At 35.8% G+C, this 27,579-nt stretch overlaps 1 protein-coding gene across 1 annotated transcript in view; it reads left to right on the top strand.

The window, feature by feature from the left end:
* Dnah3 (dynein heavy chain 3, axonemal) overlaps positions 1-27,579 on the top strand; it is a 671,994-nt gene that overhangs the window by 473,908 nt on the left and 170,507 nt on the right. Inside the window, exons 44-47 of the mRNA XM_075308183.1 lie at positions 16,698-16,940; positions 17,079-17,198; positions 17,301-17,846; positions 26,676-26,987. Coding sequence (XP_075164298.1) covers positions 16,698-16,940; positions 17,079-17,198; positions 17,301-17,846; positions 26,676-26,987 — 1,221 coding nt within the window. The remainder of the gene's footprint in view (positions 1-16,697; positions 16,941-17,078; positions 17,199-17,300; positions 17,847-26,675; positions 26,988-27,579) is intronic.

A 27,579-nucleotide genomic window follows, 5' to 3' on the forward strand; every position in this document is an offset into this window, starting at 1 on the left:
AATGTGAGCTCACAGAGCTTCCGCATATCCAAATATTGATGAATGATATGCCCAACACGTTCCTTGGAAGCCACCGTGGTGCAATGGTTCGATTCCTGCTTCGACCGAACACCAAAAAGTTTTTCAGCGGTGGATTATCCCACCTCAGTAATGCTGGTGACATTTCTGAGGGTTTCAAAGCTTCTCTAAGTGGTTTCACTGCAATATGGAACCCCGTTCGGACTCGGCTATAAAAAGAAGGTCCCTTGTCATTGAGCTTAACATGGAATTTTTTCCCATTTTTTTCACAATAACAAAAGTTGCTTCACAAAAGACGCTGTATCTCACAAACTAATTGACTTACAGACGTCAAATTTTGACACGAATCATTTGAAGGTTGGTACTATATAAAAATAATATGCATTTAATACTAGCGACGCCATCTATGTGTCAGACCGGGGACTTATCAGCCAACCTGTAACCTCCTAACACCGTCTTCTAAATTGTAAGTACTCGTAAGTCCATACGTGGTATATATTAAATTAAAACAGACCGATTGAATACGTATATAATTAAGTTTGACAAAATTTTCTATAGAAGTTAAATTTTAACAAAATTTTCTATAGAAATAGAATTTTGACCAAATTTTCTATAGAAATAAAATTTGGTATGGAACTATAGAAATAAAATTTCGATATGGAACAATTTTTGTGTAATTAGGGATCGGCTATATATAGACCGATATGGACCAATCTTGGTATGGTTGTTAGCGGTCATATACTAACACCACGTTCCAAATTTGAACCGCATCGGATGTTAGAGGCCATATACTAACACCATGTTCCAAATTTCAACCGTAAATATCGGTCGAAATTTGGAAGCCAAATCTGGGATCGGTTTATATGGGGGCTATATATAATTATGAACCTATGTGGACCAATTTTTGCATGGATGTTAGAGACCATACACTAACACCACGTTCCACATTTGAACCGGATCGGATGAATTTTGCTCCTCCAAGAGGCTCCGGAGGTCAAATCTGGAGAACGATTTATATGGGGGCTATATATAATTATGGACCGATATGGACCAATTCTGGCACGGTGGTTAGGGACCCTATACTAACACCATGTTCCGAACTTCAACCGGATCGGATGAAATTTGCTTCTATTAGAGGCTCCGCAAGCCAAATCTGGGGATCGGTTTATATGGGGGCTATATATAATTCTGAACCAATGTGGACCAGTTTTTGCGTGGTTTTCAGAGACCATATACCAACACCACGTACCAAATTTCAGCAGGATCGGATGAAATTTGCTTCTATTTGAGGCTCCACAAGCCAAATCTGGCGATCGGTTTATATAGGGGCTATATATAATTATGGGCCGATGTGGACCAATTTTTGCACGATTGTTAGAGACCATATACCAACACCATGTACCAAATTTCAGCCGGATCAGATGAAATATGTTTCTCTTAGAGCCAAGCCAAATCTGATGGTCCGTTTATATGGGGACTACACATAAAAGACTACTGCACGCAAAAAAATAATTCTTTCCTCCCAAGCGAAATTTTAGACAAACAAAGTTCGTTTCTCATTTGCTTTCCGTTGTAAGGAAGTGTATTTGGAAAAAAAATATATACTTTTTGAGATAAACGATGTAAAAACAATTTCATAAAGACAAACTCAAAAAAAAAAAAAATATTTTCTTGCTAATTGCATTTTTCCTCACACCTTTCTCACATCCACGAGGTTTTTTAGTTCTTAAAACCTTTTCCTGTAATACCAACAATGTAGAAGGAATTATACGATTTTATAAATTTTTAAAATTTTTTTAGCTTTCGCCTGGACGGAGAATCGAACCGCGGACCATGCACTTTGTAAGCCAACACACTAACCACTGGCTAAATATGTACCTGTTATGGTCATCAATAGATAAATATCCATTATATTTATATAGCATAGCTTGCGGCGCCCACGAACCGAATAAAAAAAGTTTATTTAACAGAAACAAACATTTAGATTGGCACCGTGGAGCAGTGGTTGCTACATCCGACTTGCATGCCAAGGGTCGTGGGTTCGATCCCTGCTTCGACCAAAGTATTTTTTTTGTTTTTTTCCGTTTTTACATATATTCCAGATATGTTCGGAAGATTCCTAAAAAATGTTCAACACTACATTGTAGTATATTAAATTTTGAACTGTAAAATGTGTCTTATTAAAGACCGAAAGTCAGAAAGGAACAGTGTTTGATATAAACGAAATGGACTGTGTAGTTGTTTCAAAAATAACATTTTTTATAGAAAAAATAAAAATTTTGTAACAAACGATTTTTTTTGGTGATAAAAGTTTAAAATTTTCGAAGCAATTCAAAAAACTCTTACAAAAGAAAAACGTTTTCCTTACACATTTTCCAAACGTTTTTTTTTCTTTGCGTTTGCAATACCATCTTTGCCATTTGCAGTACCATCCGACCTACATCAATAACAACTACTTGTGCCAAGTTTCAAGTCGATAGCTTGTTTCGTTCGGAAGTTATGGGGTCTTAGAGCAATATTTCGATGTATTACAAACGGAATGACAAAGTTAGTATACCCCCCTCCTATGGTGGAGGGTATAAAATGGACCAGTCTGAGTCCCTCGTTTAGTATACCGATGGTCCTAGAATTAAGTTAGGAGTCGATTTAACGATGTCCGTCTGTCTGTTGATGTTGTTTTGTGTGCAAAGTACAGCTCGCAGTTTATGTCCAAATCGGTTCAGATGTAAATACATGTATATAGCTCCCAACAAATTCGATGGATTTGAGATGGTACTAAACATTTTGGTTTACACAGTGGTAAAGGGTATAATATGCATCACATGTGAAAAACTAATGCGAAACCAATTTAGCCGATTCTTCGAAAGATGACTTCCATGTAAAATACATTGCTTCTGAGTCAATTTTTCACCACTTCCGGATTCAACAGGAATATTTTTATTGCTTTTTAGGCTACGATTTTTTCCTGGGTTACTAAGAATAATATATATATATATATATATATATATATATATATATATATATATATATATATATATATATATATATATATATATATATATATATATATATATATATATATATATTATTCTTAGTAACCCAGGAAAAAATCGTAGCCTAAAAAGCAATAAAAATATTCCTGTTGAATCCGGAAGTGGTGAAAAATTGACTCAGAAGCAATGTATTTTACATGGAAGTCATCTTTCGAAGAATCGGCTAAATTGGTTTCGCATTAGTTTTTCACATGTGATGCATATTATACCCTTTACCACTGTGTAAACCAAAATGTTTAGTACCATCTCAAATCCATCGAATTTGTTGGGAGCTATATACATGTATTTACATCTGAACCGATTTGGACATAAACTGCGAGCTGTACTTTGCACACAAAACAACATCAACAGACAGACGGACATCGTTAAATCGACTCCTAACTTAATTCTAGGACCATCGGTATACTAAACGAGGGACTCAGACTGGTCCATTTTATACCCTCCACCATAGGAGGGGGGTATACTAACTTTGTCATTCCGTTTGTAATACATCGAAATATTGCTCTAAGACCCCATAACTTCCGAACGAAACAAGCTATCGACTTGAAACTTGGCACAAGTAGTTGTTATTGATGTAGGTCGGATGGTACTGCAAATGGCAAAGATGGTATTGCAAACGCAAAGAAAAAAAAACGTTTGGAAAATGTGTAAGGAAAACGTTTTTCTTTTGTAAGAGTTTTTTGAATTGCTTCGAAAATTTTAAACTTTTATCACCAAAAAAAATCGTTTGTTACAAAATTTTTATTTTTTCTATAAAAAATGTTATTTTTGAAACAACTACACAGTCCATTTCGTTTATATCAAACACTGTTCCTTTCTGACTTTCGGTCTTTAATAAGACACATTTTACAGTTCAAAATTTAATATACTACAATGTAGTGTTGAACATTTTTTAGGAATCTTCCGAACATATCTGGAATATATGTAAAAACGGAAAAAAACAAAAAAAATACTTTGGTCGAAGCAGGGATCGAACCCACGACCCTTGGCATGCAAGTCGGATGTAGCAACCACTGCTCCACGGTGCCAATCTAAATGTTTGTTTCTGTTAAATAAACTTTTTTTATTCGGTTCGTGGGCGCCGCAAGCTATGCTATATAAATATAATGGATATTTATCTATTGATGACCATAACAGGTACATATTTAGCCAGTGGTTAGTGTGTTGGCTTACAAAGTGCATGGTCCGCGGTTCGATTCTCCGTCCAGGCGAAAGCTAAAAAAATTTTAAAAATTTATAAAATCGTATAATTCCTTCTACATTGTTGGTATTACAGGAAAAGGTTTTAAGAACTAAAAAACCTCGTGGATGTGAGAAAGGTGTGAGGAAAAATGCAATTAGCAAGAAAATATTTTTTTTTTTTTTGAGTTTGTCTTTATGAAATTGTTTTTACATCGTTTATCTCAAAAAGTATATATATTTTTTTTTCCAAATACACTTCCTTACAACGGAAAGCAAATGAGAAACGAACTTTGTTTGTCTAAAATTTCGCTTGGGAGGAAAGAATTATTTTTTTGCGTGCAGTAGTCTTTTATGTGTAGTCCCCATATAAACGGACCATCAGATTTGGCTTGGCTCTAAGAGAAACATATTTCATCTGATCCGGCTGAAATTTGGTACATGGTGTTGGTATATGGTCTCTAACAATCGTGCAAAAATTGGTCCACATCGGCCCATAATTATATATAGCCCCTATATAAACCGATCGCCAGATTTGGCTTGTGGAGCCTCAAATAGAAGCAAATTTCATCCGATCCTGCTGAAATTTGGTACGTGGTGTTGGTATATGGTCTCTGAAAACCACGCAAAAACTGGTCCACATTGGTTCAGAATTATATATAGCCCCCATATAAACCGATCCCCAGATTTGGCTTGCGGAGCCTCTAATAGAAGCAAATTTCATCCGATCCGGTTGAAGTTCGGAACATGGTGTTAGTATAGGGTCCCTAACCACCGTGCCAGAATTGGTCCATATCGGTCCATAATTATATATAGCCCCCATATAAATCGTTCTCCAGATTTGACCTCCGGAGCCTCTTGGAGGAGCAAAATTCATCCGATCCGGTTCAAATGTGGAACGTGGTGTTAGTGTATGGTCTCTAACATCCATGCAAAAATTGGTCCACATAGGTTCATAATTATATATAGCCCCCATATAAACCGATCCCAGATTTGGCTTCCAAATTTCGACCGATATTTACGGTTGAAATTTGGAACATGGTGTTAGTATATGGCCTCTAACATCCGATGCGGTTCAAATTTGGAACGTGGTGTTAGTATATGACCGCTAACAACCATACCAAGATTGGTCCATATCGGTCTATATATAGCCGATCCCTAATTACACAAAAATTGTTCCATATCGAAATTTTATTTCTATAGTTCCATACCAAATTTTATTTCTATAGAAAATTTGGTCAAAATTCTATTTCTATAGAAAATTTTGTTAAAATTTAACTTCTATAGAAAATTTTGTCAAACTTAATTATATACGTATTCAATCGGTCTGTTTTAATTTAATATATACCACGTATGGACTTACGAGTACTTACAATTTAGAAGACGGTGTTAGGAGGTTACAGGTTGGCTGATAAGTCCCCGGTCTGACACATAGATGGCGTCGCTAGTATTAAATGCATATTATTTTTATATAGTACCAACCTTCAAATGATTCGTGTCAAAATTTGACGTCTGTAAGTCAATTAGTTTGTGAGATACAGCGTCTTTTGTGAAGCAACTTTTGTTATTGTGAAAAAAATGGGAAAAAATTCCATGTTAAGCTCAATGACAAGGGACCTTCTTTTTATAGCCGAGTCCGAACGGGGTTCCATATTGCAGTGAAACCACTTAGAGAAGCTTTGAAACCCTCAGAAATGTCACCAGCATTACTGAGGTGGGATAATCCACCGCTGAAAAACTTTTTGGTGTTCGGTCGAAGCAGGAATCGAACCATTGCACCACGGTGGCTTCCAAGGAACGTGTTGGGCATATCATTCATCAATATTTGGATATGCGGAAGCTCTGTGAGCTCACATTTGGCCAAAAACAACAACTTGTTGATGATTCTGAGCGGTGTTTGCAGCTGTTAACTCGTAATACACCCGAGTTTTTCCATCGCTATGTGATAATGGATGAAACATGGCTCCATCACTACTCTCCTGAGTCCAATTGGCAGTCGGCTGAGTGGACAGCGACCGGTGAACCGTCTCCGAAGCGTGGAAAGACTCAAAAGTCCGCTGGCAAAGTAATGGTCTGTTTTTTGGGATGCGCATGGAATAATTTTTATCGATTATCTTGAGAAGGGAAAAACCATCAACAGTGACTATTATATGGCGTTATTGGAGCGTTTGAAGGTCGAAATCGCGTCAAAACGGCCCCATATGACGAAAAAAAAGTGTTGCTCCACCAAGACAATGCACCGTGCCACAAGTCATTGAGAACGATGGCAAAAATTCATGAATTGGGCTTCGAATTGCTTCCCCACCCACCGTATTCTCCAGATCTGGCCCCCAGTGACTTTTTCTTGTTCTCAGACTTCAAAAGGATGCTCGCAGGGAAAAAATTTGGCTGCAATGAAGAAGTGATCGCCGAAATTGAGGCATATTTTGAGGCTAAGAAAAACTAATGCGAAACCAATTTAGCCCCGATTCTTCGAAAGATGACTTCCATGTAAAATACATTGCTTCTGAGTCAATTTTTCACCACTTCCGGATTCAACAGGAATATTTTTATTGCTTTTTTAGGCTACGATTTTTTCCTGGGTTACTAAGAATAATATATATATATATATATATATATATATATATATATATATATATATATATATATATATATATATATATATATATATATATATATATATATATATATATATATATATATATATATATATATATATATATATATATATATATATATATATATATATATATATATATATATATATATATATATATATATATATCTATACATTAGTTATAGAAAATTATTAACGAATATATGTTGGCCTTGTCGTCAAAAACTATCTTCTGTGGTTATCATCAAAGGACACATTACATGAATGGTTAATTAGCAGTTGTAAACGACTTTTGCAAATCAATAGGGCAATCAATATCAGAAAAGAGACACATTGAAATGCGACTCAATATTCTGAACGTTTAACCCTTTGTGTCAGAGTCACATACACCATGTCTCATCCGACACACACACAACAACGGATATATAGTGTGTGTATATTGAATACAAATGCATCAAATAGTAAATTCAATTTCCTTCTTACTCCCTTACTCAAGGATTTATGGGAAGTCACACCACTGCAAACATGTTCAAAATCCCCCCACACTCATATTCTCATAGTTTAACATTCATAATCGATCAATGATGTGTAAATCTCGTCGATATGCCCTTTTACAAATTTTATGGACATGAATGAATTTCGTGTAAGAAATCCCATTTCGACATTGGAGCCATTGCTGAAATTTCCCACAACTTTCAAAAGTTAGAATTTACATTTTTACCATGTGGTGGCATATGTTTGTTACTTACAGGAACCATATATGGGGCCATCGATATCATATTTGTTGAGAAAAAAAAAAAACAATAATACAATACACAAAGTTCATACTACTGTTGACAAAAAATTAGGTGCTAATTCTAAAATTTAAATTTAAACTTTCCAGGCTTCAGACTTTAAAGAAGTTAAGTGGCCGGCCTCATACATTACTCCCAACTTTGCGTCAGCTCACTTTAATCTCGGACCGAACGAAACGAAACCTTAAATCCCTGCCAAGGATGATCCACCCTCATCGTTTTGCCGACTTCGAATCTAATTACACTAATTTACACTGCAAATGTACATTTGATGAGAGGTGACTTTTCTTATGTATTTTGATCTGTTGAAGTCGAAAAAAATTTTAACAAATTTTTTATGGAACATATTTTGAGATATACCGTTATTTTTAGTTTTTCGCTCTTTTTTTCACTAAACAAATTATATCTCGAGTTAGAAATGTCCGATTATATCGCTGAAAGGTATTCAGATTACCAATAATCGTGTATAATTGGATCTGTGATAAGTTAAGTGATTCAAAAAATATCGATGCAAAAAGGGCAAATTTTCAAAAAAATCATGTTTTACAGTAGCCCTTTTCCGCCGGAAAAGTACAAACAATTAAGAAAAAGTTGGTCGTATGGATGATACTCTAACGTAAGTAATAAGACCAACTAGAAGAAAAACGACCGAAAAATGTCAAAGTTATAAGCAATTGAGTGAACAAATCCGATGTCAAATCATGCAAATATGACTCACTCTCCCACACGAAAATTCATTTTTGTATGGTCGAGTGGCATTTTGGTGTGGATGAGTTGCTCATATTTGCATGAAAATTTTGAAAAGTTGTCCTTTTTACATCCACTTAACTTATCACAAATCCTTTTATACTCGATTATTCGTTTCATTTCAATACCTTTCATTTAAGTATCAACGAAAAACTAACAAGTATATACGGCCGTAAGTTCGGCCAGGCCGAATCTTATGTACCCCACACCACCATGGATTGCGTAGAAACTTCTACGAAATACTGTCGTAGAAGTTTCTACAATTTCTACGAAATATATCATCGAATTACTTGGGTTGCGTTATCTTAAAACTTCTTAACACCGTTTTCTAAATTGTGAGTTAGTCCATACGTGGTATATATTAGACAAGAAAGGTATGTATAGGTAAGTCTACAAATAATTACGAATCGATATGGACTTTTGCACGGTACGTAGAGAGCCATAATTGAAATATGGGAGTCGCTTATATGGGGGCTATATACAAATATGAACTTGATATGGACCAATTTTTGTGTGATTGTAAATCGCTTTATCTGAGGGATATATATAACTATAGACCGATATGGACCTAGTTAGGCATGGTTGTTAACGACCATATACTAGCACAATGTACCAAATTTCAACACCAATTTTTGCATGGTTGTTAGAGAACATATACTTACACCATGTACTAAATTTCAGCTGGATAGGACGAAATTTGCTTCTTTTAGAGGCTCCGCAAGCCAAATCGAGGGGATCGGTTTATATGGGGGCTATATATAATTATGGACCGATATGGACCAATTCTTGCGTGTTTGTTAGAGACCACATTCTAACACCATATTCCCAATGATGAATTTTGCTCCTCCACGAGGCTCCGCAAGTCAAATCGGGGGATCGGTTTATATGGGGGCTATATATAAGTATGGATCGATGTGGACCAATTCTTGCATGGATGTTAGAGACCATATACTTACACCACGTTCCAAATTTCAACCAGATCGGATGAATTTTGCTCCTCTAAGAGGCTCCGGAGGTTAAATCTGGGGATCGGCTTATATGGGGGCTATATATAATTATGGGTCGATGTGGACCAATTTTTGCATGGTTGTTAGAGACCATATACTAACACCATGTACCAAATTTCAGCCGGATCGGATGAAATTTGCTTCTCTTAGAGGCCTCGCAAACCAAATTTGGGGATCCGTTTATATGGGGGCTATACGTAAAAGTGGACCGATATGGCCCATTTGCAATACCATCCGACCTACATCAATAACAACTACTTGTGCCAAGTTTCAAGTCGATAGCTTGTTTCGTTCGGAAGTTAGCGTGATTTCACCACGACCCTGTTTTTATACCCTCCACCAAAGGGGGGGGGTATATTAACTTTGTCATTCCGTTTGTAACACATCGAAATATTGCTCTAAGACCCCATAAAGTATATATATTCTGGGTCGTGGTGAAAATCTGAGTCGATCTAAGCATGTCCGTCCGTCTGTTGAAATAACGCTAACTTCCGAACGAAGGTTAGGTTAGGTTAAAGTGGCAGCCCGATTAATTTTCAGGCTCACTTAGACTATTCAGTCCATTGTGATACCACATTTAACTAAAAGTACCTATTACATATGGACACTTCTAGTCTTAACCACTGAACCTTCTCTATTATTTACTTTTACTTTTGTGGAACGAACCAGATAGCTCCAAAAACATTAACAAACTGCTTAAGTTAACGTTTTCTAGGTCAGCCAGTAATCTAAAGCTATATGCTCCTAAACTTCGCTTACGCCTTACACAAAGCAGGACACTCACACAAGAGGTGTTTAATTGATTCCTTTTGCTCCACATCATGACAGCTTATACAATAGTCATTATACATACTTCACACCTATAGTTTTTGCAAATTCGCCTATCAGGCAGCGACCCGTTATAGCAGATATCAGGAGTGCTATTTGACGCCTTGAGAACACTAGCAGTGTGCGGTTTAAGTGTAAATGGGGCCATATTTGCTTGTTGTCGTTACAACCCTTGCAATTTTCCCATCGAATATTGGCCATCATAACAGCCTTCTCACGCAGTAAGAGCTTGCAGGTGGCCAGAGGCATACCAACAGATACTAGTTCCCCTGGAATATGTAAGGTAGTTCCTAGCCTTGCTAACTCATCTGCTTCGCAGTTCCCCTGTATGTTCCTATGGCCAGGCACCCATATTAGGTGAATATTGTACTGCTCAGCCATCTCGTTGAGAGATTTGCGGCAGTCTATGGCCGTTTTCGAGTTAAGGAACACAGAATCCAAGGATTTTATTGCAGGTTGACTGTCTGAGTATATATTAATGCCAATATTTGTTGGAACATTACTTCTCAGCCAATTCACCACCTCTCTTATTGCCAATATTTCAGCCTGAAAAGCACTACAGTGATTAGGTAATCTTTTCGCTATTCGAATTTCCAGATCTTTAGAATATACTCCGAACCCCACTTGTCCATTCAATTTGGAGCCATCAGTATAGAAATCTATATATCTTTTATTCCCCGGGGTCTGTGTACACCACGCCTCACTGTTGGGAGTTAGAGTTTCAAACTTTTTGTCGAAAAGTGGTTTTGCCAGGGTGTAATCCACTACGTTAGGCACATCTGGCATTACTTTGAGGTCCGAACTATGACCGTACATTTTTTCCGACCACACCGATAGCTCGCGCAACCGCACAGCCGTTGCTGCAGCTGACTGTTTGGCCAAAATGTCTAAAGGCAATAGATGTAGCATGACATTAAGGGAGTCTGTTCCTGTCTTACTAAATGCGCCTGAGATACATAAGCTCGCCATACGCTGAACTTTATCTAACGAACGAAACAAGGTATTGACTTGAAACTTGGCACAAGTAGTTGTTATTGATGTAGGTCGGATGGTATTGCAAATGGGCCATATCGATCCTCCATATAAAGGGACCCTCAGATTTGGCTTGTGGAGCCTCTAACAGAAGCATATTTCATCCGATCCGCCTGAAATTTGGTACATGGTGTTGGTATATGGTCTCTAACAACCATGCAAAAATTGGTCCACATCGGTCCATAATTATATATAGCCCCCATATAAACCGATCCCCAGATTTGGCTTGCGAAGCCTCAAAGAGAAGCAAATTTCATCCGATCTTGCTGAAATTTAGTACATGGGGTTGGTATATGGTCTCTAACTACCATGCAAAAATTGGTTCACATCGGTCCATAATTATATATAGCCCCCATATAAACCGATCCCCAGATTTGGCTTGCGGAGCCTCAAAGAGAAGCAAATTTCATCCGATCCGTCTGAAATTTGGTACGTGGTGTTGGTATATGGTCTCTAACAACCATGGAACAATTGGTTCACATCGGTCCATAATTATATATAGCTCCCATATAAACCGATCCCCAGATTTGGCTTGCGGAGCCTCAAAGAGAAGCAAATTTCATCCGATCTGGCTGAAATTTGGTACATGGTGTTTGTATATTGTCTCAAACATCCATGCAAAAATTGGTCCATATCGGTCCATAATTATATATAGCCCCCATATAAACCGATCCCCAGATTTAGCTTGCGGAGCTTCAAAGAGAAGCAAATTTCACCCGATCTTGCTGAAATTTGGTACATGGTGTTGGTATATGGTCTCTAACGACCATGCAAAAATTGGTCCACATCGGTCCACATTATATATAGCCCCCTTATAAACCGTGCTCCAGATTTGACCTCCGGAGCGTCTTGGAAGAGCAAAATTCATCCAATCCGATTCAAATTTAGAACGTCGTGTTAGTATATGGCCGCTAACAACCATACCAAAATTGGTTCTTATCGGTCTATAGTTATATATAGCCGATCTCCAACACACAAAAATTGGTCCATATCGGTTCATAATCATGGTTGCCACTCGAGCTAAAAATAATCCACCAAAATTTTATTTCTATAGAACATTTTTGTTAAAATTTCATTTCTGTAGAAAATTTTGTCCAAATTTTATTTCTATGGAAAATTTTGTCAAAATTTTATGTCTATAGAAAATTTTGTCAAACTGAATTATATACGTATTTGATCGATCTTTTTTGATTTAATATATACCACGTATGGACTTACATACAATTTAGAAGACGGTGTTAGGAGGTTTTAAGATACCTTGCCATCGGCAAGCGTTACCGCAACTTAAGTAATTCGATTGTGGATGGCAGTGTTTAGAAGAAGTTTCTACGCAATCCATGGTGGAGGGTACATAAGCTTCGGCCTGGCCGAACTTACGGCTGTATATACTTTTCTTTTTTTTTAATCTCTATAAAAATAAAATTTTGGAAAAAGTTGCTATAAACAAATGTTTGTGAGAAATATTTCTATAGAATTTCTATAGAATTAAAAATTTTGACAATAAATTCTATAGAAATATAATTTTGGGAAAAAATTCCATAGAAATAAAATTTTGAGAACATTTTTTATAGAAATAATATTTTGAAAAAAAAAAGATCTATAGAAATACAATTTTGACAAAATTTTCTATAGAAATAAAATGTTGACAAAATTTTCTACAGGAATAAAGTTTAGAAAAAAAATTCTACAGCAATATTTGTTTGGTAGATTTGTGGTAATCTTCAAATTTTGTTAGATTTTTTTTTTTGGCACGAGTGGTTACTGTTGTTACCACACATTGTTAAAGATCAAGCCTTGCCGGCTTCTAATTTCCTCCTATAGAGCCACAAAAATGTAAAAATTATTACAAATTGTGTTGAGTGAAAATGTCCCTACATGGTGGCCGTACGTCCCTACAAGACGCTAAGTATTAGAAAAACCCTACATATTGGGAATTTCCCCTACTTCTAGCAACACTGACTGTAGTTTATATTGCACCTACGGAGTTGGTATTCTACTAATATTGAGCCCATTATTAAACAAGTGAGTAAAGTAGAAAGTCGGGCGGGGCCGACTATATCATACCATAAACCACCCCTACTGAATTAGTAAACATAAGCATTTTTGGGGTTTCGTTGGTATAGGTTTTGGAGAACATAAAGGGGGTACATGTTTATGGGTGTCTTGTTTTTTTTTAATTTAGACATTTATATTATATTACATTTTTAAAATGATATTTTGCTTGCTTTTGGGCAAAATATTGTTTTTTTTTTTATTGCAAAAATAACAATTTTATAACAAAAAACTGTTTTTGGTATAAATGTTTGAAATTTTGGAAGGAAATCAAAAACCCTAACAAAAGAAGAGTATAAATATTAATTTCATTTCTACCTTTAAGGCAGTTAAAAAAATTTGTGCCCATAATACCAAAATGATAAACAAAACACATGTTCACACATTCATAAAATTCTGGTCTCAAGGCGAAAACACATGATGTTGTTTTTTTCAAATCTCTATTCTCTTGTCTATTGTCTTTACTCCGAATACTCATTCTAATATTCAAATTAAATAATATTTAGACTTAAGCATATCCAATTTTCGGCCTTATCATAAAGCAGTTTTCCGAAACAGCATACAACCGTTTCACAGAAATTGTAAACATATATATGTTTACTCGAAATTTGTAAATTTATATATGTTTACATTCACACATATTATTTTTATGAAACAATAAATGTCAATAGTTTTATTAAGCTTGAGATCTTAGTTACTAACTCAAGCTCAATAAAACTATTGACATTTATTAAAAAGAAAAAGATCGAATAAAACACCAAGAAAAAAAAATTTTATGAAACATTCATGCCCGAAACATAATATATTCTAACATATTAACATATGTGTCCCAAACATTTAGTGTTAGTTTAGGAACATTACATGTTTGCACTTAAGTATATTGTGTTTAAAAGTTATGTCCGAAACACATTTTGTTTATATCGGAACATATGAAAAACATATTTTTCTAACAGTGTAAGAATTGAAACTTCTTCGCCCATATCATCGGATTCGCTGCCTAGCTGACGCGACTAATATTTTTTGAGTTTGCGACTTTTGTTACTTTTTCTAGATTTACGACGCGTATGTGACTTTTACGACGTTTACAACTTTGCGACAGTCGCAAACCTAAAAAAGTTTGATGAAAACCATCTCTGGTCCCAGGTCGAAGGCCATTAACGCCTAAAACAAATTTGATGCAATATAATGCTGTTCGGAGAATCAAAAGCAAAAAAAGCCCCCACTTGAAGACAAAGTAAAATTCCAAAAATGAAATTGTGGATGCTAGGCGAATATCCTGGCAACCAGTATTTTCAATATTTTTATATCCTAAACCACAAGGAGCCCACCATAAATATTGATTTTAGACCCCATAAAATATGTACCCCCTGAATATGTTCAAGGACGAAAGCCATTTGGAAGAAATCCGAGTAAATTTAGATATAGCTCGCATACATAATATATGTGTCCAATAAACCTGCAATTTATCATCCAAATCGATTCAGATTTAGGTATAGGTCCCATATTTATGTATCGCAGGATTTTCAAAAATTTGACCCTAATAACCTTCTTTTTGACCATAATGTCCTCATTTATTCACCGATCATACTCAAATTTAGCTGAATGTAACTTTCCGCAATATCATCCAATCCAGGAAAATATAATCCAAATCGTTTCATATAACGAAATAACCCGCAAATACTTCTAACGTAATAGTATATACCCAATGTAAGCTAAAAATGTTTGCTGGTTTCTCTTTTTTTTATTTCTGTCAAATAGTTAGGTTAGGGTTAGGTTAGGTGGCAGCCCGATGTATCAGGCTCACTTAGACTATTCAGTCCATTGTGATATCACATTGGTGAACTTCTCTCTTATCACTGAGTGCTGCCCGATTCCATGTTAAGCTCAATGACAAGGGACCTCCTTTTTATAGCCGAGTCCGAACGGCGGTCCACATTGCAGCGAAACCACTTAGAGAAGCTTTGAAACACTCAGAAATGTCAGCAGCATTACGGAGGTGGGATAATCCACCGCTGAAAAACTTTTTGTTGTTCGGTCGATGCAGGAATCGAACCCACGGCGTTGTGTGTGCAACGCGCGTATGCTAACCATTGCACCACGGTGGCTCCCCTGTCAAATAGTTGCTTAGTGTGACAGTACCGTTATACTAAACAAATTCCTTTATTGTCAGAAACTAAGTTTTTTCGCAGGTTTACAAAGTTTTTGGCATATAGTAAAATACGTCGTAAATGTATGTCAAATTGCTTACAGTTTAAAACAGACCATCCCTGGTGCTAAATATTGATATTTGATTCTTAAATTATATCATCTATGATTGATGTAATCAGTTGAGGGCAGCGATATCGTTGTGTCACTTTAGTGGCAAATTTTCCACTTTTTTGGCCGGTGCCATTTTGTGCCACTGTGATACTTTTTACGAATTTGTGCAAGTTTTACGATGTGTGCCACTTTTTCAAAAATTTAAATTTTATGGGAAGTTAACACCATAGAAAGATAGCAAAGAATAATTGGAAGATTTTTGGTTCAAAGTAGGAAATATAATAAATATTTCTAATGAGCATTTGTTTCCTAATTTGTATGAATTTGCAAAATTTATTTTAAATTTAAAATTTTGGGATTTAACCTCATAGCAGTGCCTGCGTTGAACCTAATTGTTCAAAACTTACTTTGATGAACAATAACGCTAAATTTATTTGCCAAGGAACTTGAGAAATTAATTCCTCATGATGATCTCATTACAATGTATATGAAAGAAGGACCTATAAACAAATATGTAACACAAATTTTATAACAAATATGTGACTAAACTATTACTTTTTATGTATTTTTGGAAATACATAAATTGTTTTCTTTCTTGTTAATATTGTACAATATTTTATAAGGTTTTATTGTATAAGTTAATAAAAAGAATTTTTCAAAAATAATTGTTCTACTTTTTTCGATGATTGCCACTTTTTGAGCCACTTTCTGAAAATTCCCAACGGCAATGCTTGTTGAGGGAATCATAATAGGTCAATTATGATCGAAAATGTTTTGAGTTAGTTTTGGTTATAAAAACAATATTTCGAGCTGTATTTTATCTGCTATTAGTAATTCTGATAATATTTCAATTCTCCAAGTTTCACATACAAAGCAACACTCTATTCGGACTTTGTTATAAGAAGCAACAAAGAAGGAATTGTTGCTGACATTTTAAATTGTAGAACAGTTTTTATATATAGAAATTGACAGTTTCCTTTATCATAATCTCTCTCTGTTTGCCCTGTTTTCCTTTCTACCATTGACAAATACTTGGACATCCTGGTACTCCCTCAACCACCGCTTCAATTACTTGGTGCAATAAATGACATCTTCCTGTCATATTCCATAGGTATATGCAGTGGCCGGCAGACGCTTTGGAACGTGTTGCAGAATATTTTATTAGCTCCTTAAAATTGGGTCAGTCGCACGATACAGATGATGCGGAAGCCAATAAGTCAGTTGAATCAATCGAATCCAAGGAGAGTAAAAAGAGTTTAGAGAATGTACAGGAGATTGTGTTGAGTGACTTGGAAAGGGAATTGGTAAAATGTGTAATGCATTTCAATCAATCTGTTATTGATGCAAGTGAAAAGTAAGTTCCAACAACTCAGTGTCCGTCCGTTCAATTTTAACCGACACATATTCGCATCCTGTAACATGAACAGTTATGTGATGATGCTGCTGGTTAAAACACTGACAATAACCGAGACTGGAAACATTTCTTTTACAGATGTTTCCAGGAATTGGGCAGAAGGAATTACGTTACACCATCATCGTACTTAGAAATGCTGAAAGCATTTAAGGCATTCTACATCAGAAAGCTGGACGAGATAACCCGATTAAGAGACAGGTAAGTTGGAAATGTGTGAATGGGTATGGGAGATATCGAAAAGCGACGTGACTTACTTAAAACTTCTACATCCTTTTCGAATGGCACGAAATATTACCGCAGATATACAACTGGTTTGGAGAAACTAGATTTTGCTGCAGGTCAAGTGGGGGAAATGCAGTCGAATTTGTATGAATTGCAACCGAAGCTGAAAATCCTGTCAGAGGAAACCGAAAAAATTATGGTGAACATCGAACGTGAAACAGCGGAAGCTGAGAAAAAGAAGGAAGTGGTGGGTGCCGATGAAGCGGCTGCGAATGAAGCTGCGGCAGCTGCCCAAGCTATCAAGGATGATTGCGAAAGTGATTTGGCTGAAGCTATACCGGCCTTAGATGCTGCTTTGGATGCCCTGAACACATTAAAGCCCGCTGATATTTTTGTTGTAAAATCTATGAAAAATCCTCCTTATGGTGTCAAATTGGTTCTTGAGGCAGTGTGTGTTTTGAAAGGTCTCAAGCCAGATCGAAGACCCGATGCAACGGGCAGAATTATCGAGGACTATTGGGCAGCATCATTGCGTATGGTTAGCGATATGAAATTTTTGGAATCGCTGAAATCATTTGACAAAGACAATATTCCGCCTCCCATCATCAAGCGGATAAGAGAAAAGTAAGTAATACACCCAAAGAAAAAATACTTTCCTCCCGAACCAGATTAAGTAGTAAGTTTGTCATTCCGTTTGTATCGAAATATTGATTTCCGATTACATATTGTATATATGTATATATTCATGATCAGGAAGAAATTCTAAGACAAGATAACGATGTCCGTCTGTCTGTTTGTCTGTTGTAATCATGGTACAGCCTTTAACCCTCTAATGCCCAAGCCCATTTAATAAGAAAGCTTTTAGTAAAACACACCTTAAGACAACAAAACTGGGCAAAAAAAAGAGAAAACTTATTTGAAACTATTCAAGAGGCTTTGCAGCATATGGTGAATTTTACCGTATAATTTTTTCTTGCTTAGTCCTTTTGCTTTTGTGTCGTTAACATTGAAAATTTAATCAGCTGGCAATAAAATTGGGGCATTAGATGGTTAATAAAGAAGCTATCGTGCTGAAATTTTGCATATACTCGTATTTTGTCTGCAACACTGAAAAAATATTGTCGTGAGGTCAAAGATTTCATGTCTTTAAAATACGAATGCAAATTTTGCTTAGAATAGAAGACGCATTTCTCTAGTATAAAGCTTTTTTCCTTGACCAAAGGTCGATAAACTTTTCAATGAAGTCGTATTGTCCTTATAATTAAGTGATTTGATTTAAAAATGGATATCATAACATGAAAGAAAAAATGTTTGGGTTAAGGTCAACTTGACTTTAATAATTTAGAAAAAATCTTTAAATTTAATGAAATTGTCTTTAAATTTGTTGTCTTTTTGCATCTTGACTACAAAGCAAAAAATCGTTCAAATATAGGATATGTTTTTCAACACTTTATTTTAAAGACGTTTTGTACTTGAAACACAGCATAATTTCTACTAGAAGTCGAGTCTTAATTTGGAAAATAAAGACGTCGTTAACTTGTTTTTAACGGACTTTGATAGAATATGAAGAAAAAAAGCTGAAAAGCGAAAAATTAAAATTTGCTTCCTAGAAGCAAGTACACAAAACCCGATTTTAAAAGAGAATTGTGTCTTAAAAGTATCCTTACTTGTATTCTCCGCTTCTTTGGCTCGGAATCAATACCAAATTTTTTAAAGTAAAGACAAAATCTTTGGAACCGGGTATGCTTTTTTTTCAGTGAAGCAAGTCAAGTTCAAAGATGGGCTATATCGGTCCATATGGTGCCCCATTCAAAACGACCCCCCGTTTGGTGGCCTTGATCGTCTAGACATCCGTATTATGATACGATTTACCTAAAATTCAATATCGAGTAGTATTTTGGGTCCATATATAAGTGTGTCGAATATGGTGTGCATCGGTCCATGTTTTGGTATCTCCCTCATATAGACCGATCTCCCGATTTGATCTCTTGAGCGTCTAGACATCCCAATTTTTATTCGATTTGCTTGAAATTCAAAAAATTTTGGTCCACATATAAGTACGCCGAATATGGTGCGCATCGGTCTATATTTTGACGGAATTGATTTCTAGACATTCCAACTTCTTGGACTTCTAGACATCCTAACCGATTTGCCTGAAATTCAAAATATAGAATTATTTTAGGTCCGTAAATAGGTGTGGCGGATATAGTGTGAATCGGTTAATATTTTGGTATAGCCCCTATATAGATCGATCTCCCGATTTGATATGTTTTTGCATATATGTTTGTTTGGTATAGTATCTGTCGTCAAATCCACCGCAAATACTTATATTTTCCAATAACCCGCTACGACGAAGAGTTTTCAAAGGAAACTATTATATGATGCATGGCGGTGGGTATGTAAGATTTGGCCCGGCCGAACCTATGCATGTATGTACTGGTTATAAATGATATAATAGCTTTTGACACAGTACAGTATTACATTTTTATACCCTTCACCACACCCTCAAAAAAAATCGCTTCTTTAACATATGTTCCAAACATATTTTGCAGGAAGCACATATATTATTGCATACTGCCGAAACATTAATATGTTTGTTTTATGTGAACATATTATATGTTTGGAAGCATTTTGAGCCAAAAATATTATATGCTTCGAAGAATTTTTCCCAAACACGATTGTGCTCATTCCCTAACATACTCGTAATTTTCACTTCCACGAAATTTTTTAGTTATTGGCACCTTTCTCTGTAATACAAATAATGTTGAAGAAATTATTCACTTTTATAAATTTTTTAAATTTTACCTTTCGCCTGCACGGAGAATCGAACCGAGGACCATACAGTTTGTAAGCCAACACACTATCCACTGGGCTACGTAGCTGTTATAGTCACCAGTAGATAATTATCGTTTTAAGTTACATTTATATAGCATAGTTTGCAGCGCCCACGAGCCCATGCAAACATAACATTATTTAACAGAAACATACATTTGTTTGCCACGTGGAGCAGTGGTTAGCATGTCTGCCTTGCATGCAAAGGGTCGTGGGTTCAATCCCTGCTCCGACCGAACATTTTTTTTTTTTTTTTTTAATTTACACATTTATATTTATACTATATTAATTTTTTTAAATGAAACATCGAAATGTGCGTTATTAAAGATTTATAGTCAGTAACAGTGCTTGATATAAACGAAATTGAATGATTTTTGGATAAAATATTATTTTTTATTGCAAAAATAACAATCTTGTAATAAAAAACTGTTTTTGTACAAAACTTTAAAATTTGGAGGGAATTCAAAAACTAACAAAAGAAGAACGTGGAGTCGAGTATAAACATACATACATAATTTATTTAGGAGTGAACAGTTTTTTACTAGCATTTAACACCATCGCTCTAAAATTCCTTTTATTTTTCTTTAATAATTCATATTAAAGAAAATAAACTTTTTAAATTGTTTTAGCTGTAAAAGTCGAACTTAATGCCCGCTTTTATATTTGATGGTGTCCGTCAACTCCTCGTGGACTACTTTTTAATAAAGAGAAACTAAACTTTGTTTTTTTTTACATTTTACTGTGTAATTTTTCACTATTTCCTCCTTATTTCATTTTACCGTCCCAACTCTAAAAAGAGTATAGTGCCCTTTCGTTATTTTTATGAAGACCCCTGATTTCTTTTAACGAACCAAGAAAAAAATAATGCCAAAATGATAAACAAAACACATGTCCACACATACATAAAATGCTGCTCTCAAGGCGAAAACATAAGCTGTTTGTTTTTCAAATGTCTATTCTCTTGGTTCAGAATGTATATTCTCTTTATTCAAATTAAATAATATTTAGACTTAAACATATCAAATTTTTGGCCTTATCATAAAACAGTTTTCCGAAACAACATACAAGCGGTTTCACAGAAATTGTTCTCTTTTGACTCTTTTGCTGTGTTATATTGATATCTTTCGTCAACTCTCCCGGTTTCCATCTCTATTTCTCTCTATACTCTGTTGCTTTGAATAAAATATCACAACATATGTATGTTTAGTTGAAATTTGTAAATTTATGTATGTTTGTATTCACACATATGATTTTTATGAAACATTCATGCCCCAAACATAATATATTCTAACATATTAACATAGATGTCCCAAACATTTAGTGTTAGTTTAGGAAAATTACATGTTCGCACTTAAATATATTGTGGTTTAAAATCGTGCCCGAAACACATTTTGTTTATATCGGAACATATGAAAAACATATTTTTCTAACAGTGCACTACTGTGGTACAGGGTATAATAAGTTTGTGCATTTGTATGTAACGCCAAGAAGGAGTAATCATAGACCAACCTTTTAGTATACGGATCGGCTAAGAATTAAATTCTGAGTCGAGTTAGCGATGTCCGTCTGTCTGTCTGTCCGTCTGTCTGTCTGTTGGTGTATTTTTGTGTGCAAAGTACAGCTCGCAGTTTTAGTCCGATTGTCTTAAAATTTGGTACAGGGACCTGTTTCGGCTCAAAGACGATCACTATTGATTTTGGAAAAAATCGGTTCAGATTTAGATATAGCTGCCATATATATTTTCACCGATCTGGTCATAATTGGCGTGTATATCAACCGATCTTCCTCAAATTCCGTACATCCGAATATTTTATGAGTCTCGAAAAACTTGCAAAATATCAGCCAAATCGGTTCAAATTTAGATATAGCTCCCATATATAGCTTTCGCCCGATTTACACTCATTTGCCCACAGAGGCCAATTTTTTGCTCCGATTTAGTTGAGTAAAGTAGAATTAGCATTGTAACTATGCGTGCCAACTTTAGTTGAAATCGGTTCAGATTTGGATATATCTCCCATATATAGATTTCGCCCGATTTACACTCATATGACCACAGAGGCCAATTTTTAACTCCGATTTAGTTGAAATTTTGCACAGGGAGTAGAATTAGCATTGTAGCTATGCGTGCCAAATTTGGTTGACATCGGTTCAGATTTACATATAGCTCCCATATATATGTTTTTCTGATTTCGACAAAAATGGTCGAAATACCAACATTTTCCTTGTTAAATCGCCACTGCTTTGTCGAAAAGTTGTAAAAATGACTCTAATTTTCCTAAACTTCTAATATATATATTTCGAGCGATAAATCATCAATAAACTTTTGCGAAGTTTCCTTAAAATTGCTTCAGATTTAAATGTTTCCCATATTTTTATACCCTTCACCACTACTGTGGTACAGGGTATAATAAGTTTGTGAATTTGTCTGTAACGCCAAGAAATATTGGTCATAGACCCATCTTTTAGTATACCGATCGGCTTAGAATTAAATTCTGAGTCGATTTAGCGATGTCCATCTGTCTGTCTGTCTGTCTGTCTGTCTGTCCGTCTGTCCGTCTGTCTGTATATGTAATTTTGTGCACAAAGTACAGCTCGCAATTTAAGTCCGATCGTCCTCAAATTTGGCATAGGGCCGTTTCTTGGGACAGAGACAATCGCTATTGGTTTTGGAAAAAATCGGTTCAGATTTAGATATAGCTGCCATATATATTTATCCCCGATGTGGTCATAGTTAGCGTGTTTATCAACCGATTTTCTTGAAATACCGTACATCCAAATATTTTATGAATCTCGAAAATCTTGCAAAATATTAGCCAAATCGGTTCAGATTTAGATATAGCTCCCATATATATCTTTCGTCCGATTTAGACTCATATGACCACACACTCAAAAAAAAGTGAACTCTCTATTTCACTAAAGCCAATTTAACTTTATTTTAGTTCATGGAATTATTATGTTCGGAGAAAGTTTCCTCTACTCTAATAATTTTTTGTGTACGTTAGTTAAATTAACTAAAACCCAGGAAAAAAATATACACAAATGAAGGATAAAGATTAACTAAATTTGTGTCTTCCACAAAATAGTTCAATATTTCTTTAAATTTGTAAATTTTACTACAAATGCGTTCATTATGAACTTCGTATGTCACTAAAGACATTCTTGCAATTTTGAACTCCAATTTTTTCCTTCAAACTACAAAATTTTCTTTAACAAGTGAAAAAACTTAATTATGTCTTATAAATTTTCTTGAATTTGTCGAAAAATATTTACTTATTTTTATGACATCGGCGTGATGCCAGCGTTTGTTATACTGTTTAGTTAAAAATTTCTAAAAATATTCAAAATTTTCTAAAATTAACCGAAATTTTTCTTCCTGGTGGGTTCACTGTTTTTTCAGTGCAGAGGCCAAAGTTTACTACCGATCTTCGTGAAATTTTGCACAGAGGGTAGCATTGATATTCTACCAATGCTTGGTAAATTTGATTGAAATCGGTTCAAATTTAGATATAGCTCCCATATATATCTTTCGTCCGATTTGAACTTATATGGCCACAAAAGCCAGAGTTTTGCCGTGATTTGCTTCAAATTTTGCACAAGGGGTACGTTTAATAGTATCGTTAAGTGTGTCAAATTTTGTTAAAATCGGTTCAGATTTAGATATAGCTCACATATATATCTTTCGCCCGATTTGGACATATATGGTCTCAAAAGCCAGAGTTTTGCCCTGACTTACTTCAAATTTTGCACAAGCGGTACTTTTAACGATACTATTGTACGTGCCAAATATGGTCAAAATCGATTCAGATTTAGATATAGCTCCCATATATATATTTCGTCCGATTTGAACTTATATGGCCTCAAAATCCAGGGTTTTGCCGTGATTTGCTTCAAATTTCGCAGAAGGAGTACGTTTAGTAGTATAGGTAATTGTGGCAAATTTGGTTGAAATCGGTTCAGATTTAGATATGGCTCCCATATATATCTCCCGTCCGATTTGCACTCATATAACCAGGTGGGCCAAAGTTATACTCCCATTTACGTGAAATTTCGCATAGATAGCAGAATTATTATTCTAACTATTCATGTCAAATTTAGTTAAAATTGGTTCAGATTGTATATAGCTCCCATATATACGTACACCAGAGTTGGGGAAATATGGTAGACTGTTTCATATTTTAGACCCATTTTCAATGGGATTTTCCTCCAATTGACTGGATATTTTCCTCAGAGAATACAAATATGGCCAAAATTCTCACACTTTACACAAAATTCTGTGATGATTTCCCCATATCTTAGCCATATCCTACACACTGCAATGCCAAAATTTCCACAGAACGGATGAGTTTTAAATAAGGCTCCAAGTCACCCGACTAGACCAAATAATATATCACAACCCACACTTGACCATATATCTTGGCGAGATCTAACCAATATCCTTGTAAAATCGCCACTGCTGAGTAGCAAAAATTGTAAATATTACTCTAATTGTCCTATATCTCGAATACATAAATCTCTTTTGTACAATTGCATTAAAATTTCTCTCGCTTCATATTTCCCATATTTTTTACTAACATTGTGTTTCATCCCAGGGCGTTAGCCGATTTAAATTTTAATTCTAGAGTTTTTGTAGAAGTACAAAAAATTGTTTCCATTAAAAGTATTTGTATCTGGAAATGCAAACTTTTATATAGCTCCCAGCAAATTTTAAGTAGTTGAGATGGTAACACAAATGTTTGCATACATAGTGGTAAAGGGTATAATATAGTCGGCTCCGCCCGACTTTAGACTTTACTTACTCGTTTTTACTAAAATTGTGTTCCACCCTAGTGCATTAGCCAACTTAAATTTTGAGTCTATAGATTTTGTAAAAGTAAAGAGTGATATTGTGTATGTATTTGGGACAAACCTTTATATATAGCCCCCAACACATTTGACGGTTTGATGCTATCGAAAATTTAGATCTACAAAGTGGTGCAGGGTATAATATAGTCGGCCCCGCCCGACTTTAGACTTTCCTTACTTGTTATCACGAGGACCTGTGTATGTGGTGGTCGTGCTAAACTGTCCCAGAACATGTCCTTTGGAATGAGTCCAAGTCATGTCCTAAAATGTAAATGACAAATCCATGTTATAGTGGCCGGTCATTTCCATAAAGGGTGATACGGTCAAAATTTGGTCAAGGGAAAACGCGTGTAAATCGGTGAAATCGTTTATTTAAAAAATCAAATTAAATTTCTTTTTCATGTTCAATTAGTATAAAATTCAGGAAAAATATTCAATTAGGCTTTCGCTTTTCCAAATCCGAATTGCCGGGCCTCACGCTTGACACCTGCCATCAGATTTTGTACAGCCACCTTGTCCACCTTCTTCGCCGCAGAAAGCCAGTTTGCCTTGAACTGCTGCTCGTCCTTAGCAGTTTTTTTGGTCTTCTTTAGGTTCCGCTTGACAATAGCCCAGTATTTCTCAATTGGGCGGAGCTCTGGCGTTTTGGGGGGGTTCTTGTCCTTGGGAACCACCTGCACGTTGTTGGCGGCGTACCACTCCATGGCCTTTTTACCGTAATGGCAATATGCCAAATCCGGCCAAAACAGTACGTGTTTCTTCAGGAAAGGCAGCAGACGTTTATTCCAACACTCATTCACGTAAATTTCTTGGTTGACAGTCCCGGAAGCTATGAAAATGCTGCTTTTCAAGCCACAGGTACAGATGGCTTGCCAAACCAGATATTTTTTTGCGAACTTTGACAGTTTTATTTGCTTGAAAATATCTGCTACCTTTCCCCTTCCTTTTGCCGTATAAAACTCCTGTCCCGGAAGCTGCTTGTAGTCGGCTTTGACGAAGGTTTCGTCGTCCATTACCAAGCAGTCAAACTTCGCCAGCATCGTCGTGTACAGCCTGCGGGATTGCGCTTTGGCCGTCGTATTTTGTTTATCATCGCGATTTGGAGTCACTACCATCTTGTAAGTCGATAGTCCGTCTCGTTTTTTGGCTCGATGCACGGTTGTTGACGATACACCCAGCTTATTTGCGGCATCTCGGAGAGAGAGGTTAGGGTTTCGCTTGAAACTACCGGCAACTCTCTTTGTCGTCTCAGCGGCTTCCGGTTTTCGATTTCCCCCCGATCCAGACTTCCTGGCTGTCGACAAACGTTCCCCAAATACTTTAATTACATTTGTAACGGTTGATTTGGCAACTTTTAGCAATTTTGCCAGCTTTGCGTGCGCGATGCGCGAGCAAAATTTTGATACGCTGCTCTTCTTGCTTGGACGGCATTTTGACAACTGAAGAGTGAATTCCAAAATCAAAACAGGAGCAACATTCTACACACACACACCTTCAAAATGAGGGGTGTTCAGGTTTTTTAAATGCAAAATTGAAAGAAATACGTCAAGTTTATATTGACCAAATTATGACCGTATCACCCTTTATGTTTTGACCAGAACTGGGACTGGTCCATACACATCAGGGATGAGACCTATACCATTCCAGGTTTGCTATTTAGTGTACTTACGGAAATGCCCCATTCCGACAATAGGATTGTGACATTGATTTTTTTAATGCTTGCCTATGCAAATAATCATACATATTTCCGTTCTGTCTTTCCGTTTCCCTGATATACAGATATGTTGCTGATCGTGATTTTGTTCCCGAAAAAATTAAGTCTGCCTCTACCGCTTGCGAAGGTATATGCCATTGGGTTCGTGCCATGGATGTTTATGATAAAGTTGCTCGAATCGTTATGCCCAAAAAGGCTGCACTTGCAGAAGCCGAAAATGAATTGGCTTCTCAAATGGAAAAATTAAATGCCAAGCGTGCTGAATTACAGGTTATATTGGATAAACTGCAAAAACTGAATGACTTTTTTGCAGAAAAATCGAGACAAAAAAAAGGTCTAGAAGATGAAATTGATAATTGCGAAAAGAAATTGAACAGGTAAGTGGTAATAAACTTTTTTGTTGAAAGCGAGAAACTTGTGAAAATAAATTGGCCAGCAACAAATTAGCTTCGAAAAAAGTAGTTTGAATCCCCCGTGGTCCGAAAGTAATGCCAATTTGAATTATCTCCAATGTATTTTACATGAACTTGTCATAAGACGGAATTATGTTACACTATTTTAAAATGTATGCCTTGAATGGTCATTTGAATGAAGAAATTTTGATATTTTTAATTTTTTGTGGTTCCTATTGTTTGCGACATCTAAGTGCCCAAAATTTAAAATTTCACATAAAACTGCGTAATTTTTATGAGTGGAAAAAATTTATAGAGGATTTAAATAGTCACTTCCAATTTTTTTTAAATATGCTTAGAAAAATTATACACCGTTAGCTCCTTCTTAATATGAAGTGACGTAGAATCCGTCCTCCATACTCTGATAATTATACCCTGCTCCACACTGTGGAACAGGGTATTATAAGTAAGTGCATATGTTTGCAACACCCAGAAGGAGACGAGATAGACACATGGTGTCTTTGGCAAAAATGCTCAGGGTGGGCTCTTGAGTCGATATAGCGATGTCCGTCTGTCC

This window comes from Haematobia irritans, chromosome 4 (genome assembly GCF_050003625.1).
Source record: "Haematobia irritans isolate KBUSLIRL chromosome 4, ASM5000362v1, whole genome shotgun sequence".
Classification (NCBI taxonomy): Eukaryota; Metazoa; Arthropoda; class Insecta; order Diptera; family Muscidae; genus Haematobia; species Haematobia irritans.